At 40.7% G+C, this 23,683-nt stretch overlaps 2 protein-coding genes across 7 annotated transcripts in view; one reads left to right on the top strand and one right to left on the bottom strand.

The window, feature by feature from the left end:
- LOC146765737 (uncharacterized) overlaps positions 1-23,683 on the bottom strand; it is a 122,503-nt gene that overhangs the window by 45,155 nt on the left and 53,665 nt on the right. For 5 of the 6 annotated variants that reach the window (XR_014949685.1, XR_014949687.1, XR_014949688.1 and 2 more), the window contains exons 2-3: positions 21,659-21,705; positions 2,966-3,130 (exon numbers count right to left, since the gene is read on the bottom strand). Coding sequence is in view for 2 of the 6 variants with exons in the window: in XM_085558275.1 (XP_085414401.1) it covers positions 2,966-3,130; positions 21,659-21,705 (212 nt within the window). In the remaining 4 variants the exon portion in view is untranslated. Of the gene's footprint in view, positions 1-2,965; positions 3,131-3,389; positions 6,304-21,658; positions 21,706-23,683 lie in introns of those variants that run through there. The other variant, XR_014949686.1, reaches the window with a different exon arrangement.
- Positions 7,898-22,722, top strand: EDN3 (endothelin 3). Its single transcript, XM_031506543.3, has 5 exons — positions 7,898-8,321; positions 8,708-8,924; positions 19,812-19,976; positions 20,467-20,571; positions 21,315-22,722. The coding sequence occupies exons 1-4, from the start codon at positions 8,270-8,272 to the stop codon at positions 20,537-20,539; spliced, it is 507 nt and encodes a 168-aa protein (XP_031362403.1). The 5' UTR covers positions 7,898-8,269; the 3' UTR covers positions 20,540-20,571; positions 21,315-22,722.

Raw genomic sequence — 23,683 nt, 5'->3', positions numbered from 1 at the left:
CCTTGCTAACAGCTGTGGTGCATTGTGCCTCCTTAGGTCAGCAAGGTATATCCAGAGAACAGCTTGAAGCATCATAGTTCCTTTGGAAGTGAGAGTCAATAAAAATACTGACAAAGGAATGCAGCCAGGATCTTGGAGTTGTACAAATTCCAGTCTTCCTTCATGCCCTCCCTCATCCAATCCTTCAAAGAATGAAACAGCTTTTTGAACTTGCCTTTTTTTCCTAATTTGCCTCAATATTCTTTTTGATGCTTGCCACAATGTATTTTCTAAAATATATGGAAAGTAACACTGTAATTAGAAGTTATCCCAGCCTCTCTATTTTCTCCAAGCCTGCAACGACACAACCATGGCTTGACAATGCTTCTGAAGAATTCTCAATAGCGAAACAGCAGATTACTTGGGAAACTCAAATGACAGGCAACCACTCTAAACAGCCTGGTGCCTGCTTAAGTCTGCTTTAAAGAAGCACTCAGAGGCAAAAAACAAGCAAAACCCCAGCCATGCTGCTGGAGGGATAAACTTTACCCTTGGCCAGAGATTAATATCTCATTTTCTTCCTTTACCATGTTTCTTTATTCCTTTTCTCTACATCTCCAACTAATGTCCTGTTGTATCTTTTTACTTTTTGTTTATTCCTCCTCTTGTTTGCTTCTATTGGCTTTATAATTGGAAAGAGACTTCTGTGAAAAGTGAGTTAAATGGCTTTCTCTTTTTCCCAGTATTTGTCTATTGTTTTTCCTCATTATCTTTCCAATTTCCCCACAAAACACTGGTACCTCCCGTATTCCATTTTGGCTGATGCCCTGGTATTCCCACCTGGGAGCTCAGGGAGAACACTCTTTTGGCATCCACTGTCCTTATAATCTGATTTACTGAAACTTGCTTCACCAACACAAATGAAGGAGGGTAGAATGCTGTTGTGTAAATGTGAGAAAGCTCCATCAGCTGTATTCAGAACTTCAATGCAGGTTGTGTGGTACAGTTCCTCTCCTTCTACCTCTCCTCTGCTGTTTCAGCCACACAAAAGGTAACTCATGTACTTAAATGTACAAAATGTAAGAAATCGTCTTATGCCTAAAGTTCTGCACTGCTGTTATTCCCAGGCTTGTGTTCTTAAGCTGAATATGAGGTCAAGACCCTCCACAATAAGTACAACCATGTCAATGAGAACAGATAAATAGATTCAGAATTCCCATGTTACGTTAGGTTTATGTTCATCTCGTAACTCCCTGTGTTTACTTTGCAGCCCTCTGCCTCTTCTGGAAAGGGCTGTTCCTTTTGAACCATCAAGGAAGATGCTGTCAACTCATGTTCCTCCAACAAACCAGACTAAACAAGACATTGCCACAGACATGAATTTCATAACTGGGGCTGTTTTGGATATTTGTGCCATCTGGTATTTACCAACAGCACCTCCAGCTGAGAACTGCTTGGTAACCTGGATCTGCCTGCAATTACCCCTTTGCCATAAGACATGCTGGGTTTGTAATCACACCGTAGTGGAATTTTAGAAGGCACAAACCCAGCTGTGCACCTTGAGCGCTGCAGGAAGGGTTGGAACACTGCACATGCACCACACAGGGTCTGCAGGTGTTACCCCAGGTTTCAGTCACAGCCCCTGAGCCCCCAGACAGCCTTTCCAGGGACTGCAAGGATTTCATCTGCTTAGCCTCTGCACCAAACTGGAACAACCCCAGAGGGCTGACAGATCACTCACAACACTGATGCCCAACTTGTTCTTGCCTTTGTGTTCAGATATTTGTGCCATTTCATCCCAACAATTCTGGAGAATTATAATACCATGTCATTGTAAAATGCAATTTAATCACAAAAATAGGTTCAGGAAGTAAAGGTTCAGGTTCAATCAAAGCTGATCAACATAGCAAGCTGCTCTTAGAGGGCTAGGTGTGAGCAGCACTTGCAGTTTATCATGTCACACTGTTTAAATAATACAAGTTCATTTTTCATTTTATTTTCCCTTGACTAGTTCATACAGGCAGACACTTGTTTATTTCTCTCTGAAAGTCTTTTCTTAGGGAGAGATAAGTTACTTGGGGAGAGGAAAGGTTATATATTCAAACATGGTGTCAAGGTTGTTGCTAAACTGATGAGTCTCAGCTGTGGATCCTTCCAAAAAAGAAATGGTCAGACCTGTATTTGTCTTTTAAATTGGATTTACAAAGAAGTTGCAATAAAGACTTATTAACTTCATTAGTAGGTGGTAACTGCTGCAGAACTTTTCTTTATTATACAAGGCAGCACCACAAATATTAATCTCTTACAAATGTTGTTAAGTATGAATTTGAAGAGCAGATTTGCTACAGAATAAAGGTGGTTATGACCAGCCTCTTTGGTTTTTATATAGGTGAATAAATTATTATCACACAATATTCTGACTGCTGTACATTAACAGTCTGGTCCATCTGAGCACATCATATACAACAAATCAGGTTTTCGCCATCAATGTGCACATTTTTTTGCACCACATATTACATTAAGCTTTGCTGCAGACTGCCCTTATTATGTAACAAGACTAGCTGCTAGAAAACACCTGTCTCACCTATGGATTTGTAAACAGATATTCCTGTCTCTCAGGGCTCCAACACACGGCATTTTTAATACTTGCAGTCACCTGCAGGTCACATCACAGAACCACAGCAAGAGAAAAACCCCAAAAGTGTTTAACCAGGCAAAACGGAATCATCAGAACCCAGAGAGGCCAAGCCTTTCTGCAAAATTCGTGCTCTTAATTAAAAGCCAGCAGATGTTGTAAAGCTCTTCACAGCCAGAAGGGCTATGAACCACATGATTTGCAGCACAAGATTTAGGCTTTTATTCCACCCAAGCTGCTGCGTCTCTGCTCAAAGAAAGCTGAAAAAAGTGCCCCAGTACCCCCCCCACCCCCACCCCCTGCTGTTTCAGGAGCTCCCAGGGCACAACAGTGGCACTGGCCAACACTCACCTCTCCAGCAGCCCAGGGCACCCCTCCCAGCAGGCTCTTCTCCAGGCAGGAACAGTGGATTCAGGGCTTGTGATCCTTTGGCTTTCTAATAAATGCAAAGAAAAAGCCTCTTCAAAGGCATCCAGGCAGGCATCAGCTCCAGGAATGGGAGCTCCCAAGGAGGAGCTGCCAGAGAAGCACACGGATTTCACTTTTTGTATAATAACCTGAGGATCAGCCATAGCTTTGGGGATATCCCCAGTCTCAAACCCCCTTCCTCCAGCTTATCTTTACCCCTCCCTCTCTTCCGAGGACTCCAGACTCCCCCAGCCATTCACGCTACAAATGATTGACCACAAGTTTCCTATCAGTTTGCTGAGGAAGGAAAACCAGGCCAGACCCAAACCCTTATGCATGCACACCACTCCCTCCTTCTCCACATCACCCTCCAGATAGGCTTCTGCCCAAAATGATTTGTTTTGGTGCTTGAGTTTTCTTCCCTGCCGTTGCACCTCCAGAAACAAGCTGTCCCTCCCAAGTCCTTGCTCATTTTAAAGGTGTGAAGTTCTTTTGGCAAGACAACCAGCTCAGCTTTTCCTCCTCCAGCTTTTTATTTGCTGGCAGCTCCCTGTCCATTCTTTACAAACACTGCAGTGTTCAGGTTGACCACATTTTGATACGGAATTCTCTTTGTTCAGTAACATGCCTAAACATGAATAAATGTGAAGGAAAAGAACTGTTTCATGCAATAATTATAGAAAACTCTCTTCCTGTTAAATCCTGTTATTTTCACAAAGACAGAGATTGTTTGGATCAAGAAGGGAGGTCAGGTTCAGATCCTGGGGAGAGTGGTGTGTAGTGATAATAACACTTAGGATTTTTGCAGCATTCCTTATCCAGAGATCTGAGCCCTGTCTCCAGTACATTACAACAGCAGGATACGTTATCTTATGCAAACTCCTTCCTAAATTTCACAATAGCTGTAACAAGCAGGAATCATTAAATTAGTGTAGCTGAAATACAGCCACAGAGCTCCTTCTTCACTTTGCTTTTGTCTAAATAAAGTGAAGCAGTCAGAGCTGAGGCATAAGTCCTCTTCACTGTTTACCAAGTATCTACATTACTCTTAATGGTATATAAATACTAAAAGCAATTTAAAAAATGGAAAAACAGAAATGAGTGTCTGAACTCTCCTCCTTTAAGCAAGTTACCCAGTTGAAACCCCTACAAATGTTCAGTTGCCCTTTTACTACATCTGGTTCAAAGGCCACTAAAAATGGGATTCTTTGCATCGACATCAAAGGGCTGTGAATGGGTCTGTCTGAAACACGAGGGGAGACAAGATTAACTTCAGCTTTCTGCCTATAGAACTCCAGCAAAAAAGTAACAAATAATAATCAGAAGATAAGGTTTTCTTGAGAATCTACTGATTTCAGCACATTTTTCCAATATCAGCTACCACTATGAAGTTGCTTTCTTTGTGAAAGTGGTGCAGAGTGTGCTACTAAACACAGAGTTTGCAGCTTAATACGACCTTTTTTTTTTTCAATAACACCAAAGAACTCGGTGACTAAGAAGGAAGCAAGAGGGTGGGAAAAGAAATATGAATAGTTTATAAAGCACTAGATTGGTTATCTTTATTTAGTACCATATCTGTATTGATCAGGCTTTCCTCCTGGCCTGCTGTGAAGCTGTGAGAACAGGCATCAGTGCCAAAAAATCTGTACTGCTGCTGAAACCTTACCCCACCTTTTAACTACAGGCTTTATTACTCGTGTAAATACATCCTAGGAACTCAGCTTTTAAAGTGGTTTCTCTCAGTAACCAACTTTACTTAAACACATCTGGAACTTCTTTGTAACTCACAACTCCTTTGTGTAGTCACCTGTATGATGAAGGTTAAATGCTGTGGAATTACTGCTGGGGGTTCTGATTGCCCCACAATCACAGGAGTGGATGTATAAAGCAGGGATATAAGGGGCAGAGGAGTCCTAAACAAACCCAAGATTATGTTCCTAATTGAAATGGCAGCCTGGGGTTTTCACATATAAAATCTGGAATCTGAGCTTACTTGCCTTAACATCATCTGTTTCAGCTGCTCCACATTCCAGGACTCCTTCAGCCTTGACCTCATCCCTGAGATTATTCTCCCTTCAGTCAATTAGAAGTTCTCAAATATACAATATTTATACCCAGCAATGAGGCAGATCTGCTGATTGTCTTTCTTCAGCTGCCTGGGTGGCCCTAAGAATGAGGAAGTGTCCCAGGACTGGGGAATTCCCATTGTCTGTACAGAGAGGAGCTGGGCTCAGCACTGCCAGGGCTGCACAAGGGCAGAAGGGGATGTGGTGGAACTGGGAAGATTGAAGGTATAAAGAGAAGGATTAACTCTACACATTTTGTCCACAGCTCTCAAGATTTATGCAAAGTACCTATCCACCCAAAAGATCTTGAAACTGGAAAAGGAATCTATGGAGTTAAAACAATTTTAAAGGAAAAGCTGAAATATACTATGAATTGGATCTGTTGGCTTCCAATCTCTGCCTGCTACCTTCAAGGCTACTACTGGTTTGGGTTTTTTTTTTTTTTTTTACTAAATTAAAACATAATAATCAAATAGATTTACAAAGCTATTTTGCCTCATATATGAATATCACTGACAATAGTATCCAGATATCTTTTATTTCTTACCCCAAATTAAAACAAACCCTGGATTAAAAAAAAATTATCTGTTGCTATTTTCTTAACCAGCTTTCTTGTTTTGAGAGTGCTGTATATATGAAACAAAAAGTTCTCAAGGCATTAGGTAATATATGACCCAAACAACTTAATAATCAAAGTAAATGAGAATCAGGCCTACAGTACCAGAAGGATTAATTCCTTTGATGAGAGTATCTTTCTTCCTGTAGAGTCTATGTCTTATCTTCTTCTAAAGCTACATTAGGTCATTTGGCCAAACCCTTGCCCTTAATTTCTGAACCCTGGTAGCTGATTTAAGAATATATTTTATTACTCTTTTTGTTTGCACAGCACTGGGTGCTGATATGGTCTCCCCTGTCTCTTCAGAGAGTAAACAGCACACGGAAGAAAAAGTAGAGCAATGTAGAAGACGCCTTCAAAATTTCATGTAGAAAACAAAACAATACTTTTTAGGAAAATGTTGTTAAATCAGTTCACACACAACACAACTCTTTTTTTGTTATGACATATCTATATGTATGATACAGATATATTTCCCATTTCTATGATAAAATTGTAGTATTATTATAAAAATTCATAACAGTTGCAATAAGGAAAATGAAATTAATGAATCAGAATTCAGACTCATGTAGTTGTTACTTATAATACCTGCAACATGTAACCAGTACTTCTTACTCACTCAGTGTTCTGTTAAACAGTAACTGCACAATAAATCTTCTTTTTCTTTTCCTGATAAGTTAAAACACAATCATAAGCATTTGTCAAAATCAATGCTGCATCCAACAGCACCAGAGTACAATATCTAGAACTTCCTGATCTGAAGCAATTATTTTTTTCTAGGTATAAAAGAAATGGAAAAAACTTCAAACCAATTCCTTTTTTCAGAGACGTTTTGTCACCGTATTTTTCAAAACAGAGCACCCATAGAACCGTGAGGCTGAACTGTAACTCTGCTGATGCTTGGGGAGCATGACTTCAACATACACAGACCCCCAGTCAGCAAAACAAAGGGTAAAATCATCCAGGTCACTGCAGCTCCTCACCCCTAAAGGTGAGCAAGCACCTCTTTCCCAGCTCGAGCATGAACTTCAATATACTGTTAAAATCAGTAATTTACAGGAGTTCTGTAGTAGTTTATAAGTTAGTAGTTTACAGGTTCCCTCCTGTATTAATTACAAGAACATCTTGTCATTTGCACAAATGGTGTGTAATGAAAACAATTTAAATTTCCACAGAGAGCTCAAGTGGACTCACTTGAGGCTGTTGTGCTGCCTGGTGACCATCGTGTTTTTGTGAGCAGCTGGGAATATGGTCCACTCCAAAACTCTCAATCTTCAGGCACTGACAAAAGGCAAGGCTCGACAAGCTGACAAAACATGACATCTTAATGAGGTTTCTCTGCAAGTGTTACTGGATAGTCCACACCAGAAGCTGGAGTCGGGGGCAGGGCTGGAGAAGAATGTGAGGTTGCAGAGAACAGTGTTCCTCACTTGGACAACTCCTGGGTGATCCTTCAACCAGTTTCTTACAGATTTTAGTGGACACATTAAATTGGCATGATACGTAAAAGAAATTTTAGCTACAGCTCTTTCTGTTAGTCCTGAGACATTCTTAAATGAAACATTCGGTTTTGATTTAAAATAGCCACAATTAAGTTTGCACCCTATCTCCATATGCTCTCTATAAAATGTATGGCCCATAACAGGATATACTACACATACTACTGTATGAAAAGATATAGCCAATTACCTTAAACACTTACCTATTAATCACTTAATAGCTGATATTATGATAGAAAATGAGGCCACAAGATGGAGTGTTCTTCCAGGCCCAGCTATCAGGTATTTCAAACAACATGAAATTTGTCTTAAGTGTTGCACTCTGGGTGGCTTTGCCTACAAAGAGGTGCTCATAGGTAAGTAGGGAAAAGAAAGTATGAATAAATTTGTGACTTAATTTCACCCAGAGGAATGAGTGGTAGAGTCTTGGGTGGGGGAGGGTGGGAAAGAAAAAAAAGCCCCAAACAATTCTTAAATCTGTAGTCCAGCTTTGACTCAAAAAGCTGCGTTTTTATTACACAAGCGATTCCTCCTGGGATCGGACGCGGAGCAAGAGGCTCAGATAATTTAACAGCGCTGAAGCCGGAGCGGCAGAGCAGGCTGTGCCTCCCCCGGCGCTCCCGGGAGGATGTGCTGCCCTATCCCTGCCGATACCTGCCGGGGGAGCGGGGGCGGTGCGGGGCCGTGCCCGCCCCCAGCCCGCGCCCCGGGGGAGGCCGGCAGCTGTCGGCGGGTGGGAGGCGTCTGCAGCTGGAAAACAGCAGCTCCGGTTGCTGATCAGATTTGGGGGTGGGGTGGGAGGTGTGTGTGGGAAAAGCCAAGCGATGGATCTTCCCTTCTTTTGACAACACTCTCCCCTTCAGGACTAAGTCTGCATTGGAGGAAATTAACTGCGAGGGAGAAGTGCTAATCACACCTCCGTGTGGGAGCCAACTCCCGGAGCAGCGTGTGCCGCCAGCCCCAGGATATTCCCTGCCTCCAACCTGAAGTGATCCCTCCTGGAACGGTTCAGTCGTGCCTGTAGTTCACCTTTGCCTGCAGTTAACCAGCGTGCAATTTGGGTTTAATGGAGCTGGGTTTATTGTTCCTCTTTGGACTTACGATTACGTCGACTGCAGGTAACGTGAATTTCTTTCTTTGCCCACTTCCACGCATGCACACAAAGAAAGGCTGGGTGGTTTTTTTGTGGTTTGTTTTTTTTTTTCCCTCCTTCCAAAAGGCTGTAAGCAGCAGCCCACTCCGGTGCGCTGTAAAGAACGGGACCCCAAAGCCATCCTTTGGCCGTACGTAGGTTTATCCCAAACCCAGCGGGCTGGCGCTGCAGCCCGGGGCGGACACAAACATAACGGTGCTCCCGGCGCGCCGGGACTCCGCAGGGAGCGAGGATGGGTCGGGCCCGGAGCGGGGGGGGGCTGGTGCAGGCGGGGGTGTGCGCGGCCGGGGCACTGGGAACTGCCGGGATTTGCGGGATTTGGCGGGAGCTGAGCGCGGGCGGCTGTTGCAGGGTCCGCGCTGCCCCGGCCCCGCTCCGCGCTGCCGGCGGCCGGCCCGGGACACCGCGAGCGCGACGAGAGCGGAGCGGCGGCGGCCGCGGGCAGCAGGGCCAGGGCGGACGGCGGAGCGCTGCGGCACCGGGCCCGGCGCTGCACTTGCTACACCTACAAGGACAAGGAGTGCGTGTACTACTGCCACCTCGACATCATCTGGATCAACACCCCCGAGTGAGTGCGGGAAATGGCGGGCGGGCAGCGGGCGGGGGAGCCCCGCCGGGGTCAGGGCGGGACGGGGGGAGCCCAGCGCAGCCCCCCGAGCTCCGCTGTCCCGGCACCTGCCCGGGTGACAGGAGGGAGAAGCGGTGATTTCCCGCTGGTGTTTCTAACAACTCGCTGGGAGAGCGGGAATAGTGTGCGTGAGTGCAGCTGTACTAGTTTGGATACAAATTAACGTGGAAAAATACCCAGGCGTTAAGGTAATGTTAGAAAAATTCAACATGCCAGTTTTTAAGATGTTACAAAAGAAAGCCTTTTACAACTGTGCTCTGTGGAAACACAAGCTTTTGTTTGAACTCGGAATAAAAACAAATTTTGAAGCCGTTTCCCCTGGATTGGAAGTTCTGAGCTCCACGCCGGGAGGTGGGGGTGGAGCACACGTGCAGAAGAGCTGCTCTGTCTGTACTGACACTGCTTAGTGGGAAGAAAGCATCCAGGAAGAGTGACACTTTGCCTACATCCTAAAGGTTAGAGGCCTCCTTTTCCTACACCATTATATATATCCTGTCTTGCTGAGTAACCAAAACAGACTTCAGATTTGTAAAGATTCTCCCGGGCTAATAGGTTCCTGTAGCAATCACAGCGATCAGTTCAGTACAAAAATAATCAGGAGATCAGGTGAACCTGAGAACAAATGACTTCAATAATTAAAGTTTTTCAGACTCTGTGGTGTGAACTTCTACACATGTCACCAAGTATTCCAGTGACTAGAGTCTGGGAACAGTTGTAATGATTCAGACCTGCCTTTGAATACATTACAAAGCTTTTAATGAGATTAAAGTAACAAAAGGAGTAGAAAAATAGAAAGTAGCATTAAACTAGGTTAAGTCAAATGGGGTTTAGGGCACTTAATTTGTAAATTCATGTGTGTGTCCTGGCGAGAGGCCATGTCTGATGACGTCTTTTGAACTTCTACCAACCTGTGAGTATCATGTATTCACACAAGTCATTAAATTCTTCAAGTTCCATACCTGCACTAATCCACCCCAGGATTACTTAGGGTTATTTTAGCCAAATATTTATGACTCAATAAATTTAAGTCAGACCTCACCAGTGAAAAAGGGGGAATGACATTCCTTTTCCCCTACGCACTGATTAAATAGACTTCTTCTAATTTTAAACACACATTCCCTTTTTTTTTTTTTTAATTTAATTTTTTAGGATATCCTGTTTTAAGCCTACAGGACTTACAATTTTCATTCCACTGCCAAAGTGTGCATTAATTCAGTGATGTGTAGAGTTTTCCTACATGAAAGTTTTCTGCCAGTATCACTATAGAAAGAACAAGAAATTAGAAAACAAGGCACATAATGTTATAGAATTGGCAATGAAGTCTGTATAATAATCCAGATATTAAACAGTTGGGGTTCTACATCTTTGTTTTCTTAACTGAAGTCAGTTGTGCATAAAATAGCAGCAAATCTCAGATCTGTAAAGTCTACTCCCACTGGGTATAGGTTAAGCTGACATGATTTAATGTGAGGACTAGGAAATTCTCTTTTTATAATTTTTATGCCATGAGATGGGACATTTCTATGCAAATCATGGAATGAATACATTACATTTCAATATTATTCACACAGAATAATGACTAATGCAGTTTTACCTCCAAAAACATGAACTTGTAGAACCTAACAACGCTTCTGGAACTGGGTGAATAGGGGTACTGGGAGGCTTCTGAAGTTGACAAAGAGTAGGTGGATGATGCTGAAATTAGTCTGGAATTAGTCCAGCAGGGACTGAATTTCCTGGCTCTGTCTGAACTGGGCAGCTTTGCTGTCCTGCTCCATGGACAGGTGACAGAGGTACAAAACTCTTGCTGAAACAGTGCAGTCGTGATTTTCAAAGCTCCCAGGATTCTTCCTAGGAATGCTCCCAGGGCAGAGGTAAACATTAAATTAAGTGTATTGGATAGTTTGAACCATTTCAGTGCAACAGGAGCAGGATTTCAGATTCCATGTGCCATAAACAGGCACTAATTCTGCTCTGGTGATTGATTTGGAATAAGATTTTAGGAAGCCAAGAGGTTCTTTGGGATGTGATGAGGGGAACGAGGCTGCTTGGGCAATTTGATATCCTGAGCAAGTTAAACTACTTCTCTGAAATGTTGTGGAAAGTTTTTATATTTACTAAAAATTTGGTTCCAATGCAGCTTGGAGGAGCATACATACAGTGAGAGGCCAGAAAGTTGGTGTTCAAGTTTGGAGAAGTTTTCTTAACATCTGTTTATTCTGGTATTTTTCTTGCTTATTTATTTTTTTTCACTACATCAAACCCTACAGTTGCTTTTTATTTTTTAATTTCTTTCCCCTCTGGCCTATTTATTTCACTTTATTGCTACTTGTTCCTACAAAATTTCCTCAGTACTTTCTGTTTTCAGGCTACTCTTGCCTCTATACTTTAAAGACAAACTTTAATTTCTCCTCTGGTTTCTTCTGCTTTTCCCAACAGGAGCTGTTAAGCATTGTTGTAATATATTCAAAACAAATTTTGGTCATGGCCTCTCCTCCTTTTCTGGAAAAGCAGTTAAAGTTTTTATTAAAGCTGTTGGAAGCAGAGTGACAATAGAAGGTCTATTTCTATCCCTGCTGAGAAACCACTTAGATCAGCAGGGTGACAGTTGTAGAAAAGCACAAAATTGCAGAATGTGGAGCCTCTGACACCCTGCAGCTCTCGCCAATTAAATGAGAAATTATCTCTGCACACATGTTTTGAGTATTGCTCTATACTTGACTGTGAACCACTGCTGTTAGTTCAGCCACGAGGAGCACCAGTGTTGTTTTGATATAGTCTTTCATTCTGGGAACAGAGGGAAAGTGGAAGAGAAGATGACCTAAAGAAAGGCAGGTAAGTCAGAAGAGAATAATGCAATTATGCGGTGTACACAAATGTTGCATAACAAAGGTAATTGAAAGCTGGTAAACTGTTCTCACTGATAAGATTGATTAGCCAGGAACTAGTTTGCAATGTATTTTTTTGTCAAGTGATTAATTATGCTTATCTTGATCTATAGCTACAGATACATTTTAAAGAATGAATAGTCTTTTAAACAGTACCCACTGACGTAATACAGACATGGCTTGATGCTTAATTTTGTAAGTTAAAGAAGAAAATATAGGCAAGAGAAGAAAATACGGACAAGACTTAGATCTGCACTTCTTCAGAGGGGTCCTATATTTCAATATGAACTGAGGTCGTGCATCCAACAGCAATAATAACAGTTGATTAATAACTGTTCATTCAGTTAATAACACAAATGTTCCTTCATGAAGCCCTAGAGAGGCTCAGAATGACGAGTGATAGATTAAAAAGGTAACAACTCCTAAGAAAGTGTTACTGTCATGAGGGCAAAGATACTCAAGTGGTCTTCAATTCTAAAATAAAAGAATGTAATGAGAATCTATCTATCTATCAATAATCCAGACATTTCCAAAGGAGAATTTCTCACTCAAACTAAGCATCAAAAATAAGTACATTTCTTTTGAAGGGTCTGAAACAAAGCAAAAGTTTTTTTTCCCAGAATGACATGTCATTTTTGGTATCTGTTATTATGTTCAAAAGAGGAGTGACTGAATGAGATTCTGTGATCACACTGTAAAGACCAGTTACATGATGATCTAAGAGTTCTGCCTGCCAATTCCATGAATTTCTGAATCGGCAAAATTGGATGGACAAAGTGAAAGGCAGATTTTGATCTAACACTGTGTTGCTGCTCTGGTCCTCTGTACTTAACACATGGCCTGTTTCCTCTGGGGAAGGGCAAGGACAGGGACAGGACTTTTGTCTGTGCTTTGTGGGGTACACTGGGACAGGATCTGGTGAGTGTCCCTTGCTGTGGGAGCACCTAATAAAGAAATTTGTTTCTGTGACTTAAGCAAGTCAGATAATCCTTAGCAGCAAGTTAGCTCCAGATAGTGCCCAACAGAAATGTGTTTTCTGGACCTCAGGTGACCAACTGGCTGAGGTGAGAAAGGCTTTTCAGACACTTGTGGTCATTGCTGTAAGTGATGATTAATGGGTTTGTCAGGAACTAAACAGCCTGAGCAGATCCCACCTGCACCCAGCTCTCCAACAAATACGAGTTAATTATCTTTGCTCATTACTGACTTAGGTTGTCATCAGAAAGTCATCCCAGAATGGAAACAATCTGTAGCCCATCATCACTTCACTCAGTTTTACTCATACACACACACACACAGGTGATGTCTCAGGATGATGTTCTAAAAGACAAGATTTAATACAACCCAGTGGTTACTCTGCTCTAACTGCATGTTCTGCTGGCCAACTTTTCCTTCATAATATCTTTTGTGTAACAAAGCATCTGTTTGGTGATTGAATTTTTGTTGAACAGAATCCCGCATAACAAATTTTAAGATGCTTTTAATCCATTGATGTTCTAAATTATTATAACTCCTCTTAATTCTGGATAATTCTTCATTACATAAGTATAGGCGACATCCTGTATATCATGGAAATAAAAGTACACAGATAAAGCTGTCTTGTTCAGCAAAACAATTAAGCAGGTGGTTATAAACCCTAGATCAGGTTGAAAATCCCTGCTAGTCAGAGGCATGATGATAAAACAGTGGCTGCCAGCCAGGAAACTAAATAAGGAAGCTGATCTGTCAGCTGAACAGTGCACATGGTTAACCTTCAGAACCAAGTGCCAAAACTGAAATGATGAATCTTTGTTGAGTTGATTTTATTTTTCTGAATGAAGCTCACCCTGATTTTGCAATCTTTACTATCCATGGGAACATGTGTAATCTGTTTGTCTTGCAAAATCTTCATGTGAAATGAAGATTATTTCAAATAGATTTACTAAACATAGTAACAGGCTCCTGCTGTAATTGTTATATTTTATTGTGGACAAACTGATTTGATTTTAGGCCTCTATTCAAAGAGATATTCTTACATATTTAAAATGTGTACTGACCTCACACTTTCAGTGGCTCATTGCCTGAAGTGTGCATAGCTTGCATGCCCTCCTCAGTCTAGAAGCAGAATATTTCCTCTGAGCTTACTGACAGTACTGCCAGGACTGATGTTTTACAGCAGCCTCAGGAAAACTTGAAATGATTTGGCTGTGCAGTTGCAATCCCACGTCCCTGCAGGAGCTGGCCCTGAGAAGATGAGGTCAGGGATGAGACATGCTGATAGCCAGGGCTTTGAAATTTCACCACTGCTGCTCCTGCTGGTCTAATTCTAAGAATAAACACTCTTGAGGGCTGTCAAACCACAGTCACTTTCACCAGTCATACATTTTAACACCATGTGTTTATTTTCCCCCGGGTTTTTGTTTTATTTGTTTTTAAACCAGGGGTTGGTTTTGAGCTATGCAGGCTGTAGAGAGAGATAGGAACATGCAGTAGTGTGTGTTTCTTGTGTGCACTGCTGTGGTGGCTTCTGAAGCAACAATAAGTACTCTGAATTAGTTTGAAAAAACCTTGATTTGATTCCTTTCATCCATATCTCCCAGCAGCTCTGCCTTTTGAGCTTTTCCTCAGTGTTTTTGTGCCACTGTAAGTGGTAAGAACCACTTAGTGACAGTACTGACTACCAGTCAGAGGGAGAAAAGGAATCATGGATATTTGGGCCTGACAGACACAAGATGCTGCTCCAAATTGTACTGATTTCTTTAAATTAATGATCATCTGTCTTCTAACAGGGCTGGTAGCAGATTTGGATTGATATAAGGTACTGAAGGAGATGCTGAGTGTTGTTTTGAGAGAGATTTTCTGTGACACACTGACTCAGTTTATTAGGTCAGGTGAGCTCTACCCAGCCTCTCTGGGAATTTGGGGTGTTAATGAACACCCCCAGGCTTGCTTCATATTGTTTACCTCAATAAATGTACCCCGGCTTTTCACTCCACAACTCAGTTATTGTTCTGACCATATTTGAGAAACAAAAGACATCCCTTTGACAGTGCCAGGAGGAGGATGGAGAGTGATGAACAGCCTGAGATTCTCACAGAGCCTGACCTGGGTACCAAGAAGCCCCAGGGGGAGGAAAATCAAAGAACTCACGTGGTCAGTGAACCTGAGTGGCGAAGCAGATGTGTGCAATCCTTGGCTTATTACCTAAGTTAGCTGTAATTAATGAGCTAAAACTAATTGGCACCCTTGGAAATTAGCAAGTATTAATTAAAGGATAAGACAGCAAGGTCATGGAGGTGCACCTTTTTGGATAATAGGAGCCTGCTCAGTATCTAGAAACACTGAGCACTACTAGACTGAGGATGTCGGAAAGAAAGGTGTGGCTATAAACCATAGTTGTTTCATCTGAAAATAGCTTTAACTTCAAAAAGCTACTCAGAAAAAAGTGCAGCTTCTGAGAACGTGGACAGGATGACCAAAGCAACAAATCAGGCATCCTCTGGAGATCTTTTACTCCTTAAATAATGGTAAGCATGGGTTAGTATGGGAGATACCTCTATTGTGAGCTCCTAAAAACCAACACCTGTTACAGGAAGAGCTGGAGCCAACTTCCAGAGCAGCCAATGAGCTCTTCATCTGTAAAGCTACACAGTGCTACTGCAGTGCCTTTATATTAAAATATACACAGAAACAGCTCTAATTTCCCCAAGCATCATCCTTCATTCTGGGGACATTTTGTCTCACTTGGAGGATGGTAAATTTTGCTTCCTTTCTGTGTTCTTTGCTCTCAATGGTTCTTACAGGGATTCCATACATTTTGGGATTGTCTGAAAACACTGGAGACTGTTGGGAGCCTTGCTGGCCTGGATGTGTACCAGAAAATATATTGCTGAATCCTGAAATAACAGCATCTAAGATGATTGCTTCAACCCCCTCATCCCTTTGTTTTGGCTGAAACTCTCCAGTGCCCTGGAGGTATCTACTGTGCTTAAATGGCTGGGAAAATAGAAAATAATAGCAGCTCCTAGATCAATTATAACATAGCATGAGAAACTCAACCACATGTTATAAAATGAAAATTAACCAATTAGATTTGTCTGCCTGAATTGTGAGCCTTCATTGTGAGTGGGGGACAGCAGGACTCAGGAAAATCTTACTTCCCAGTTCAGCCTGAAGGTATTAATCCTTCAACAGGCAGTTTTCTTCTGTGGAAGATTTTCACTGTTTCAGAATGGCTGTTCAGTGGAAAAATCACTTGGTACTTCCTGTCTTTTTTCAACAAACAAATGCCTATTTCTGTTAATTTAATGGCAAAACCTTCCTCCAAGAGCTAGCTGGCTTTTAGGAGGAGAGCTTTTCTGATTGTGTTTTGTGGACACAAAGTACACAAATAATCTAGGTTATTTCAGCCTTTGATATCCAATCTGACAAGAACACACTGTGCTTTGGTTAGTTCTGTGCTGCTTTGTTATACATGAGATTATCTTCGGTTCATTATCTGTTGCACTGACTAATCACAATTACAACAAGGGGAATAATTGCAAGTACTGGAGAGTTGTGATAGTTTTGTTGGGTTTTTTTTTGCATACAGAGTAAAAACAAACAGCTTATACTGAAGAAACAATTATTTCCTTAAACTCAGACCTCCTCTTTGTTAGAAAATGCTTAAGAACTGAGCATGCAGACCTTTATGCACCCACTGGCTGGCTGGAGTAATCATACTGAACCTCCCAAAAGAGTGTAATTCCTCAGAAATCACAGATTTGGATGTTGCCAATCAGATATCTGTTCAAAGAAGTACCTTGGAAAGGCTGGTTCAGAAATGTCTAGGTTTGCTAATTCTCCACTTCATAGAGAAGAAAGACATAAAGGGCTCACAGCACACCTTAGCTGTAACTGTATCTTAAACTCATACTAATTTACTTCAGGAGAATTTCATTCTCCTAAAGGAAGAAATGCTACATACTGAGTTAAAAGTCAGGAATTCAAATTTTCTTGTGAAATGTAAACCTTAATTAAAAATGAATTAATTAAAAACCTGTGATGCTGCAGAGAAATTAAAAAAAAAAAAAAAAAGTAAATGGCTTAGCAAATACTTTGTCCAGGGACTGGGTCATAAAGGACAGTGTAAGGAACTGGTAGTTCAGGATCCCCCCAGTTCTGCCTCTGCCCTACTCCAGTTGATCCTTATCTTCACTGAGGGGACACCAAGTGCTCTGAGCAGATAAATTCATCAAGCTCTTCATGATTATTGTTGGAAAGACTTTGAGTTGCTTTTGAAATGTTTGAATTTGAATCTTTGGATTAGAAGCCAAAACCAGGTGTATTTGGATTATTGTATTTCTATCTCTGGCAAATCTGCACATTACCTTACACAAAAACTTTACTTCATTCTGGTTTAAAGTCTTCTAAACTTGAAACACTTTAAAATGTCATTGCATTGGCACATGTTGCTGGTCCACTGAAAATGAAGTAGCCTTGAATACATTTTCTAAGCTATGAAGCATAATGTACTTAATTAGATCAGAAGAAGTATCTAAAAGATCACTTTCCTCCTTTGCTTAAGGCTGTGATTCATGGCTCTTATCACTTGTAATTATAATTATATTCTCCACTCCTCCCTGTTTGTTGGAATTTACTGTCTCTTAGGAAAGGCAGCAGATTGGTAATGGGCCCTTCCCTCAGTCACTGGAGTTCACATGGATGGATTGAGATAAAATCAAAAGTTGATGACAATTCTGGTTGGTCCATTAATTTGCCAATTGCAGCAGTTAAGAATAAAACTCATGTCCTTCTTTCTCTCTGACTATTCAGGCAGAGCCTCTGATTCAGGGCAAACTGTGACTCAGTCCCACAGATCTTTTGGAAAAGCTTAACTTTAGAGTAAAAAATCACAGTATTATATTTTGAAAGATTGAACTTTTGAACAAGGAACCACTTTAAATAATGAGAATAACATATTACAGTGTTTTATGTCTTGTTAGCATAATGTAGGATGACATCTGCAAAAGCTGCAAGAATCTTCTTTATGCCCTGGCAAACTATCTATTGTTAAACAGGGCTCTCACATTGTCTAAACACATAAAATTCATCTTTCCATTTCAGTCTCAGTTGGAGCAGGAAGTTGAAAAACAGAATTTTACCAGACAGTTTTCATAGAGGGTTTGCCACTGTTAAAAATAGAGGAACTATCCCCTACTCCTGCCTCTAAATATCAGTTCTTACTTTATAAAAAACATGAATGTGTAAAAAACGTGTCCATGGAGCAATTTTTTATGTCAGAAGTTCCCATGTAGGGAATGTAGCCATTTCACATTCATTATTGTAAGTCAGATGTCAGTATAGAATTATTAATACTCTTAAATTATAAAATGGGACTTGCTCCTAATCCTAAAGACAACAAAAAGCTTTTTAAATGATGGTTTGAGAAGGGAGGCCAAAATCAAGTCCTAAAGTCCTTTAAGACAAATATGGTCATTCTTGGTCTCTCCTGGTGTCCTTGGCATAGAAGTAAAGTGGGGAAAATAAGGAACATTTTCTGCATGGAGGCAGACCAGGATCTGCTGGAGAAAAACCATTCCCTGGGCTCTGAACACAGAAGTGTTGCTTGTGATTTTCTCTCTCTCTCAGGATGATTTTATGATCAGCCTAACTCTGACAGGTTGAGGCTGTGAAAGACAAGGTGCACTGTTACAAATGTACTACATCTGCAGAGGCTTGAATAAATAATTTGCATCAACTGTACTGGTGTTGCATCAAAAATTATTGCAGAGATTAGAAGAATAATGTTTCTGAACCTTTCAGCCCACCATGTGTGTGGGAAAATGGAAAATTTGCAGCTTTCCCATTAGCAGCCTAATGATGTTTTTATGAAAGCAAATGAAAGAAGCAGAGCTATGTGAAGGTAGTAGTTCCAGACTCATTACTCAGGCTTTGTTCTGTAACCTTTCTGTAACCTTTCTAGACTCACTTGGACTTCCTCTTCCCTGCCTTTTTCTTTTATTTTTTTTCCACTCCTCCCCTCCTCTTTGATGCTTTTGAACATGAAATTCTCTTCAGATTTTTAGTGTTTGTGGATTTGTGGCTTGCTTAGCCCATCCCTCAAGTACTCAGGAACTTTTGAGAGTCTCCAGAAGTTTCATGGGGAGTACAGCTGCTGTTGATTGAGATTCTTTAACAGCTTGGAGGAGAGTAATTTATGACATCAAGCCAAATTATCCAAGACTTTTAGCAGGCAGGATGAACCATGTCCTTTTCTGATAACAATATTGACTATAACCCATTAAAGAGAAACTCATGCAGGGAAATAAAGAGAGGTACTATTCTTGGTGTGCTGCAGCACAGAATAAGATCTCTCACAGAAAGGCAGAACCATGCAAGGAGGATTTTCTGGGAGTTTATTGCATTTGTAACTCCAGGGGTCATGTTCCAAACATGATGCAGTAAATGAATTATGCTGACAGTTTTCTCAATTTCTCAATGATAAAATTAATAGAATCAGGCTCAGAACTATGAACTATATGACAGCTACACAATGTTAATGATCTGGTGAAATCAGCACAGCTCCTCTGTGACTTCAGACCAGCCAAGGCACTGAATGTAACAGGTTTTGTGCATTGGCTGGGGAAACCAGCACAACGCAGGAATAAGGAGTAAAATAAACAATAACCTGGGGATGTATTTGCATAATCTCTTAGGTATTGCACTTTTTTTTTTAATAGGGTAGCTGCCAATTAATCCTGGTAGTAGAGCTAACTGCTAATTTATAACTTGGTGAAAGTCTGAGTTGATGGAGCAGAAGTTATGATCTAGTACAGGGAGAACTTACAGGAGCATAAGGTTTGATTTTTCTGCCACTATTTATTGCTTTCAATCCAGATCTCTTCAATAGATCTCTTCAGTAAAATAGAAGAGAGGTGGAACATAATTTTAATTGCTTCCTGTGTGGTTCTCACAACAGGAGGACTGTGCCATATGGACTGTCCAACTACAGAGGCAGCTTCAGAGGCAAAAGATCCACAGGCCAGACTCAGAGCTCTCCCCAGCCCTCGCTCCGATGTTCCTGCACGGACGCTCACGACAAGCAGTGTTTGCAGTTTTGCAGAAGAATGCAGGACAGAAGGAGGTGAGTGTCTTTCCCAGTCACTGCAACATGGCCACATGATGAGGCCATTTCATGGAGATAAATTAATCAAGATGCATTTATCAAGAGGAACTGATTGAAGGTATTGATTTTAAATGAAACTCCCCTCTGCAGTAGCGGTGGGTTAACCATGGCCAACAGCCAAGCACTGATGCTTGTTCACTTCCCCTGCAGTGGACTGGGGGAGTGAACAGGAAGAAAAAAGCAAGAAAACTCCTGTGTCATATCAGAGTTTAATAAGTGAAGGAAAGAGGCCAGAGCCAGCCAGTACTGCTTGGAATTTTCTTTTTTCTGTTTCTTTTTATGATGTGGTGATTTTGAAACAGCAGATCTGTCCAGTTAGGAACATGCTGAACATTGCACTGTTCTAGCATGTTTTATGCAGTCTAACAAAGAGCATGAAATTGTCATTTAGTCTATGGGGACATTGATGAGAACACAGTGACAAGTTTTGGTAATCTCTATTCTCCAGAAATCATGGATCGATGAAAAAGGCAGAGGAGAAAGACCAACACAGGGAAGAGGAGCACAATTTTGTTCAGTAGCACAGAGAGTCCGGAGGATTCTGAACAATCAGGTATGTTACAGATGCTTAATGTTAAAAATAAATATTCACTTTCCATAAATGATCTTTGTACTTGCAGAACCCTTAATTCTTGCAACTGAATATTATCACTCTTTCCTAAATTAATGACAGAATTTGGCCCATGAGTTGTTTGGGTTTTTTTTTTCTAAATTAATTTTTAAAATTAACTTTGCTATACACAGAACTGCTACAACCTTTCTTCTGCTGATGTAACTCTTTCAAAAGTTGGATTATTTGGCTATAAGCCAATACATATTTTGGCTTTTTTTTAGGACAAGGGCTGCTCCTGTCTATCATGTTTTTCCTCATTTAGCACTGCAGCAAATTAAGCTACACATCCCAGTGCAGTGCTCCAGTAAAAGTTGAAGTGTTAAGGTAAAGAAAGAGGAAAAACTTTGAGGAAGAAGTATCTGGAGGGAAAAGTAAATCTGCTTTTGATGTCAGATATGAGGAGGTTACTGTGACCCAGTAGCCAGTTTCAAATACTGCCACTTTCAAAAAAGTCACACTAATACCCCACATTTTTTTGGTATGAGGGGAAGCCCTTGGATTGCAAGTCCCCAAGCTGTATTTATTGCTGTGATTATTTGAGCAGAGCTAATTAGAGAACTGTATAGAGCTCATTCTGTACACATAACCAGGGGGGCAACCACAATTATCTCAGGTAACAGGGACTTATTGCTGAATATTCAACAGTTTGGCTGTATTTGTTTGTTGGTGTGTTTTCTTTAAAGCTTTAACATTTATTTGCTGGAGCTCAGAAACAAGAACTTAAACTACAACTCTCCCTTGAGATGGACAAACTTGATGCTTCAGTGTGATGCCAGTGGAGAATTCAGCAGCAGGCAACACTTCCATTTAAGCAGTGCCACTCTGAGGGCACGGGAACCTGTATGAAGAAGCTTTTCTCCCCTCGAGAGAGCCTCAGAAAAGGATAATCTTTATCATGTAACCTGGCAGGGAATGTATCACTATTGAGGAAAACTTCAAAGGCAGACCCAAACTTCAGCAATGCAGAGCTTCAGGAAACGTTTTTCTCTGTGATTTAAACAAGAACAATAGAAACTGTTCCACTCACTGCTTGCTCTGTGTCTGAAGAATCCATCCACAGCTCTGTGCAGGCAGCTGCAAGTGGAAAATGTGGAGAGTTAGAGGGAGATTGCCTCTACATCAGTTCTCATTAAGAATAAACAGATACAAAGTATTTCTCTTGTTAATGTATGCAAGCCTGAATCATCATATTGTAACTTCGTGGCAGATGTTTAAATGACAGTATCTATGCAGAATAAATATGAATGGCTAATATAAATATTACTATAAACTATAGCAAGTTAAGAGTATACATTGAGTATTCAATAGATTACCTAATTTAGGCACAAGTAATTCCTGCACTTGGAAGTTCCATTCAAACACACTTACAGTGATTATTTGGGGATGCACTGTAGTTGGTGAAAAGAACTGCAGTGATTCATCCCAAAGAATTTTCCTACAGATGCAAGGGTAGGACTGTGGAACTTGATGCCATCAGAGTAATTTCTGTGCTGGCCATTTGCTGTCCCAGGCCCCTGCAGGTCACACCCACAGCACATCCCCTGGGCTTTGCCAGTGCTACAAATCTCACCTTTATCTCTCCATTGAAACACCAGCACCAAATAACCCAGAAACTTGGCAATAAGGGTTAAATCCAACCCTGGACGTTTTTCAGTGTAAACAATTTCTTCAGAAATTATGGACTTGTTTTTGATACAAGGATGCAAGAGTAAGCAAAGAAAAAAGAGTAACTTTTGCAAATCCTGTTCTATATTATTTAAAAAGAGAGGAAATCCCTTACTTGTGACACTACAAATTTTTTTGGGGTTTACGACCTTTACGCAGACTTTCCCCGGGGCACAAAGGTTAAACTATAAACCAATGGTGTTAAATTATATTTTAGAAAAAGAAACATGGAGACCAAAAGAAAAGTGAAAAGAAATCAACAGTAAAAATATCTATATAGGGCTTAAACCAGTGATAATAGTTTTTGTTCAAAACAAGAAAGGGAGGTCTTTGCCAAAACATATGATATATTTTATATATATGTGGATATATTTCATAAATAAATTATTACAGTTATAAAATTAAATATATCTTTCAGTTATTGCATTTGTATCAGTTTCTTACTTGCTGTGTAACTGATTTTGTACATTTATAGAATATAGATTATTTATTGTATAAAACCACTACACTTACTAGTTTTCCATATTCTTTTTTAAAAGACATTTTATAGTTTTGGGTTTTTAAAAAAGAATCAGGCTTTGTTATGAAGATTGCTTAATGTTCCTAATGTTCTTTTAATGACCAAAACCTGGAAATTTCCCCCCCTCGAATCCCTCCACCCAGGTCACACAGCTTGCTGCCTTTAAGAGTTTGATAATTCTCCTGTCAGTCTGGGAATTGAGTAGGAAAACAGAATAACAAATTCTGGTAGTAATTATGCATAAAAAGTGATGTTTCAATTTTGTGTCCCATTTGCTATAAATGTAACTCTCAGCTGTCCCCCAGCCCTGGGACAAACAAGACAATAGTTATTTGTCCTTTTTGTGGAAAATGTCTCCAGCGTTCAGCTCCAGTCCCAAACACTTCCCAGTGCTGAGCAAGCCTCCAGAGCCTCCTCAACTCAGCTTTTACACAACCTGCTCAGCCTGTGTTTGGAATTCTCCTGTCTTCCCCCATGTGAATTCAATTTAAATGTTGCATTTGACGATGGATTCACACCTTCCCCAGTCCCAAATGCTTTAATTTAATTTTAAACAATCACCAAAAAAAAAAAAAATTCTAAATGGGTTCTTTCTGGACATGGAGGCAGATTTAGCCCTTAAGTGGTGGGCTACAGATGTTACTGTTGTGTTTTCTCCTTAGGAAAGAGAAATCCTATTTTTTTCTATATAAATTCCACTTTGAAGTGGTTTGGTTTTGGGACTCTGGTGCCAATGTGCCAGTTAATGTAAAAATCAGACTGTTGTGAATACAGCAAAAGAACAAAAATGAAAAATAAGGTTGTATCAAGCTCAGAAGAGGGAAAAGTTAACTGTAGATATTTCCAAATAAACCTATAAAGCACAGA

This window comes from Lonchura striata, chromosome 20, assembly GCF_050655825.1.
Source record: "Lonchura striata isolate lonStrDom1 chromosome 20, ASM5065582v1, whole genome shotgun sequence".
NCBI lineage: Eukaryota > Metazoa > Chordata > Aves > Passeriformes > Estrildidae > Lonchura > Lonchura striata.
The sequence above is the reverse complement of the archived record's forward strand: the minus strand, read 5'-3'. Positions and strand labels throughout refer to the sequence as shown.

Bases quoted from the DNA above. Each gene is read 5' to 3' on its own strand.
- EDN3 (XM_031506543.3), top strand. From the start codon at position 8,270: ATGGAGCTGGGTTTATTGTTCCTCTTTGGACTTACGATTACGTCGACT. The intron at 8,322-8,707 runs GTAACGTGAATT...CGGCTGTTGCAG, and splicing joins TACGATTACGTCGACTGCAG to GGTCCGCGCTGCCCCGGCCC. The intron at 8,925-19,811 runs GTGAGTGCGGGA...TTCTCACAACAG, and splicing joins ATCTGGATCAACACCCCCGA to GAGGACTGTGCCATATGGAC.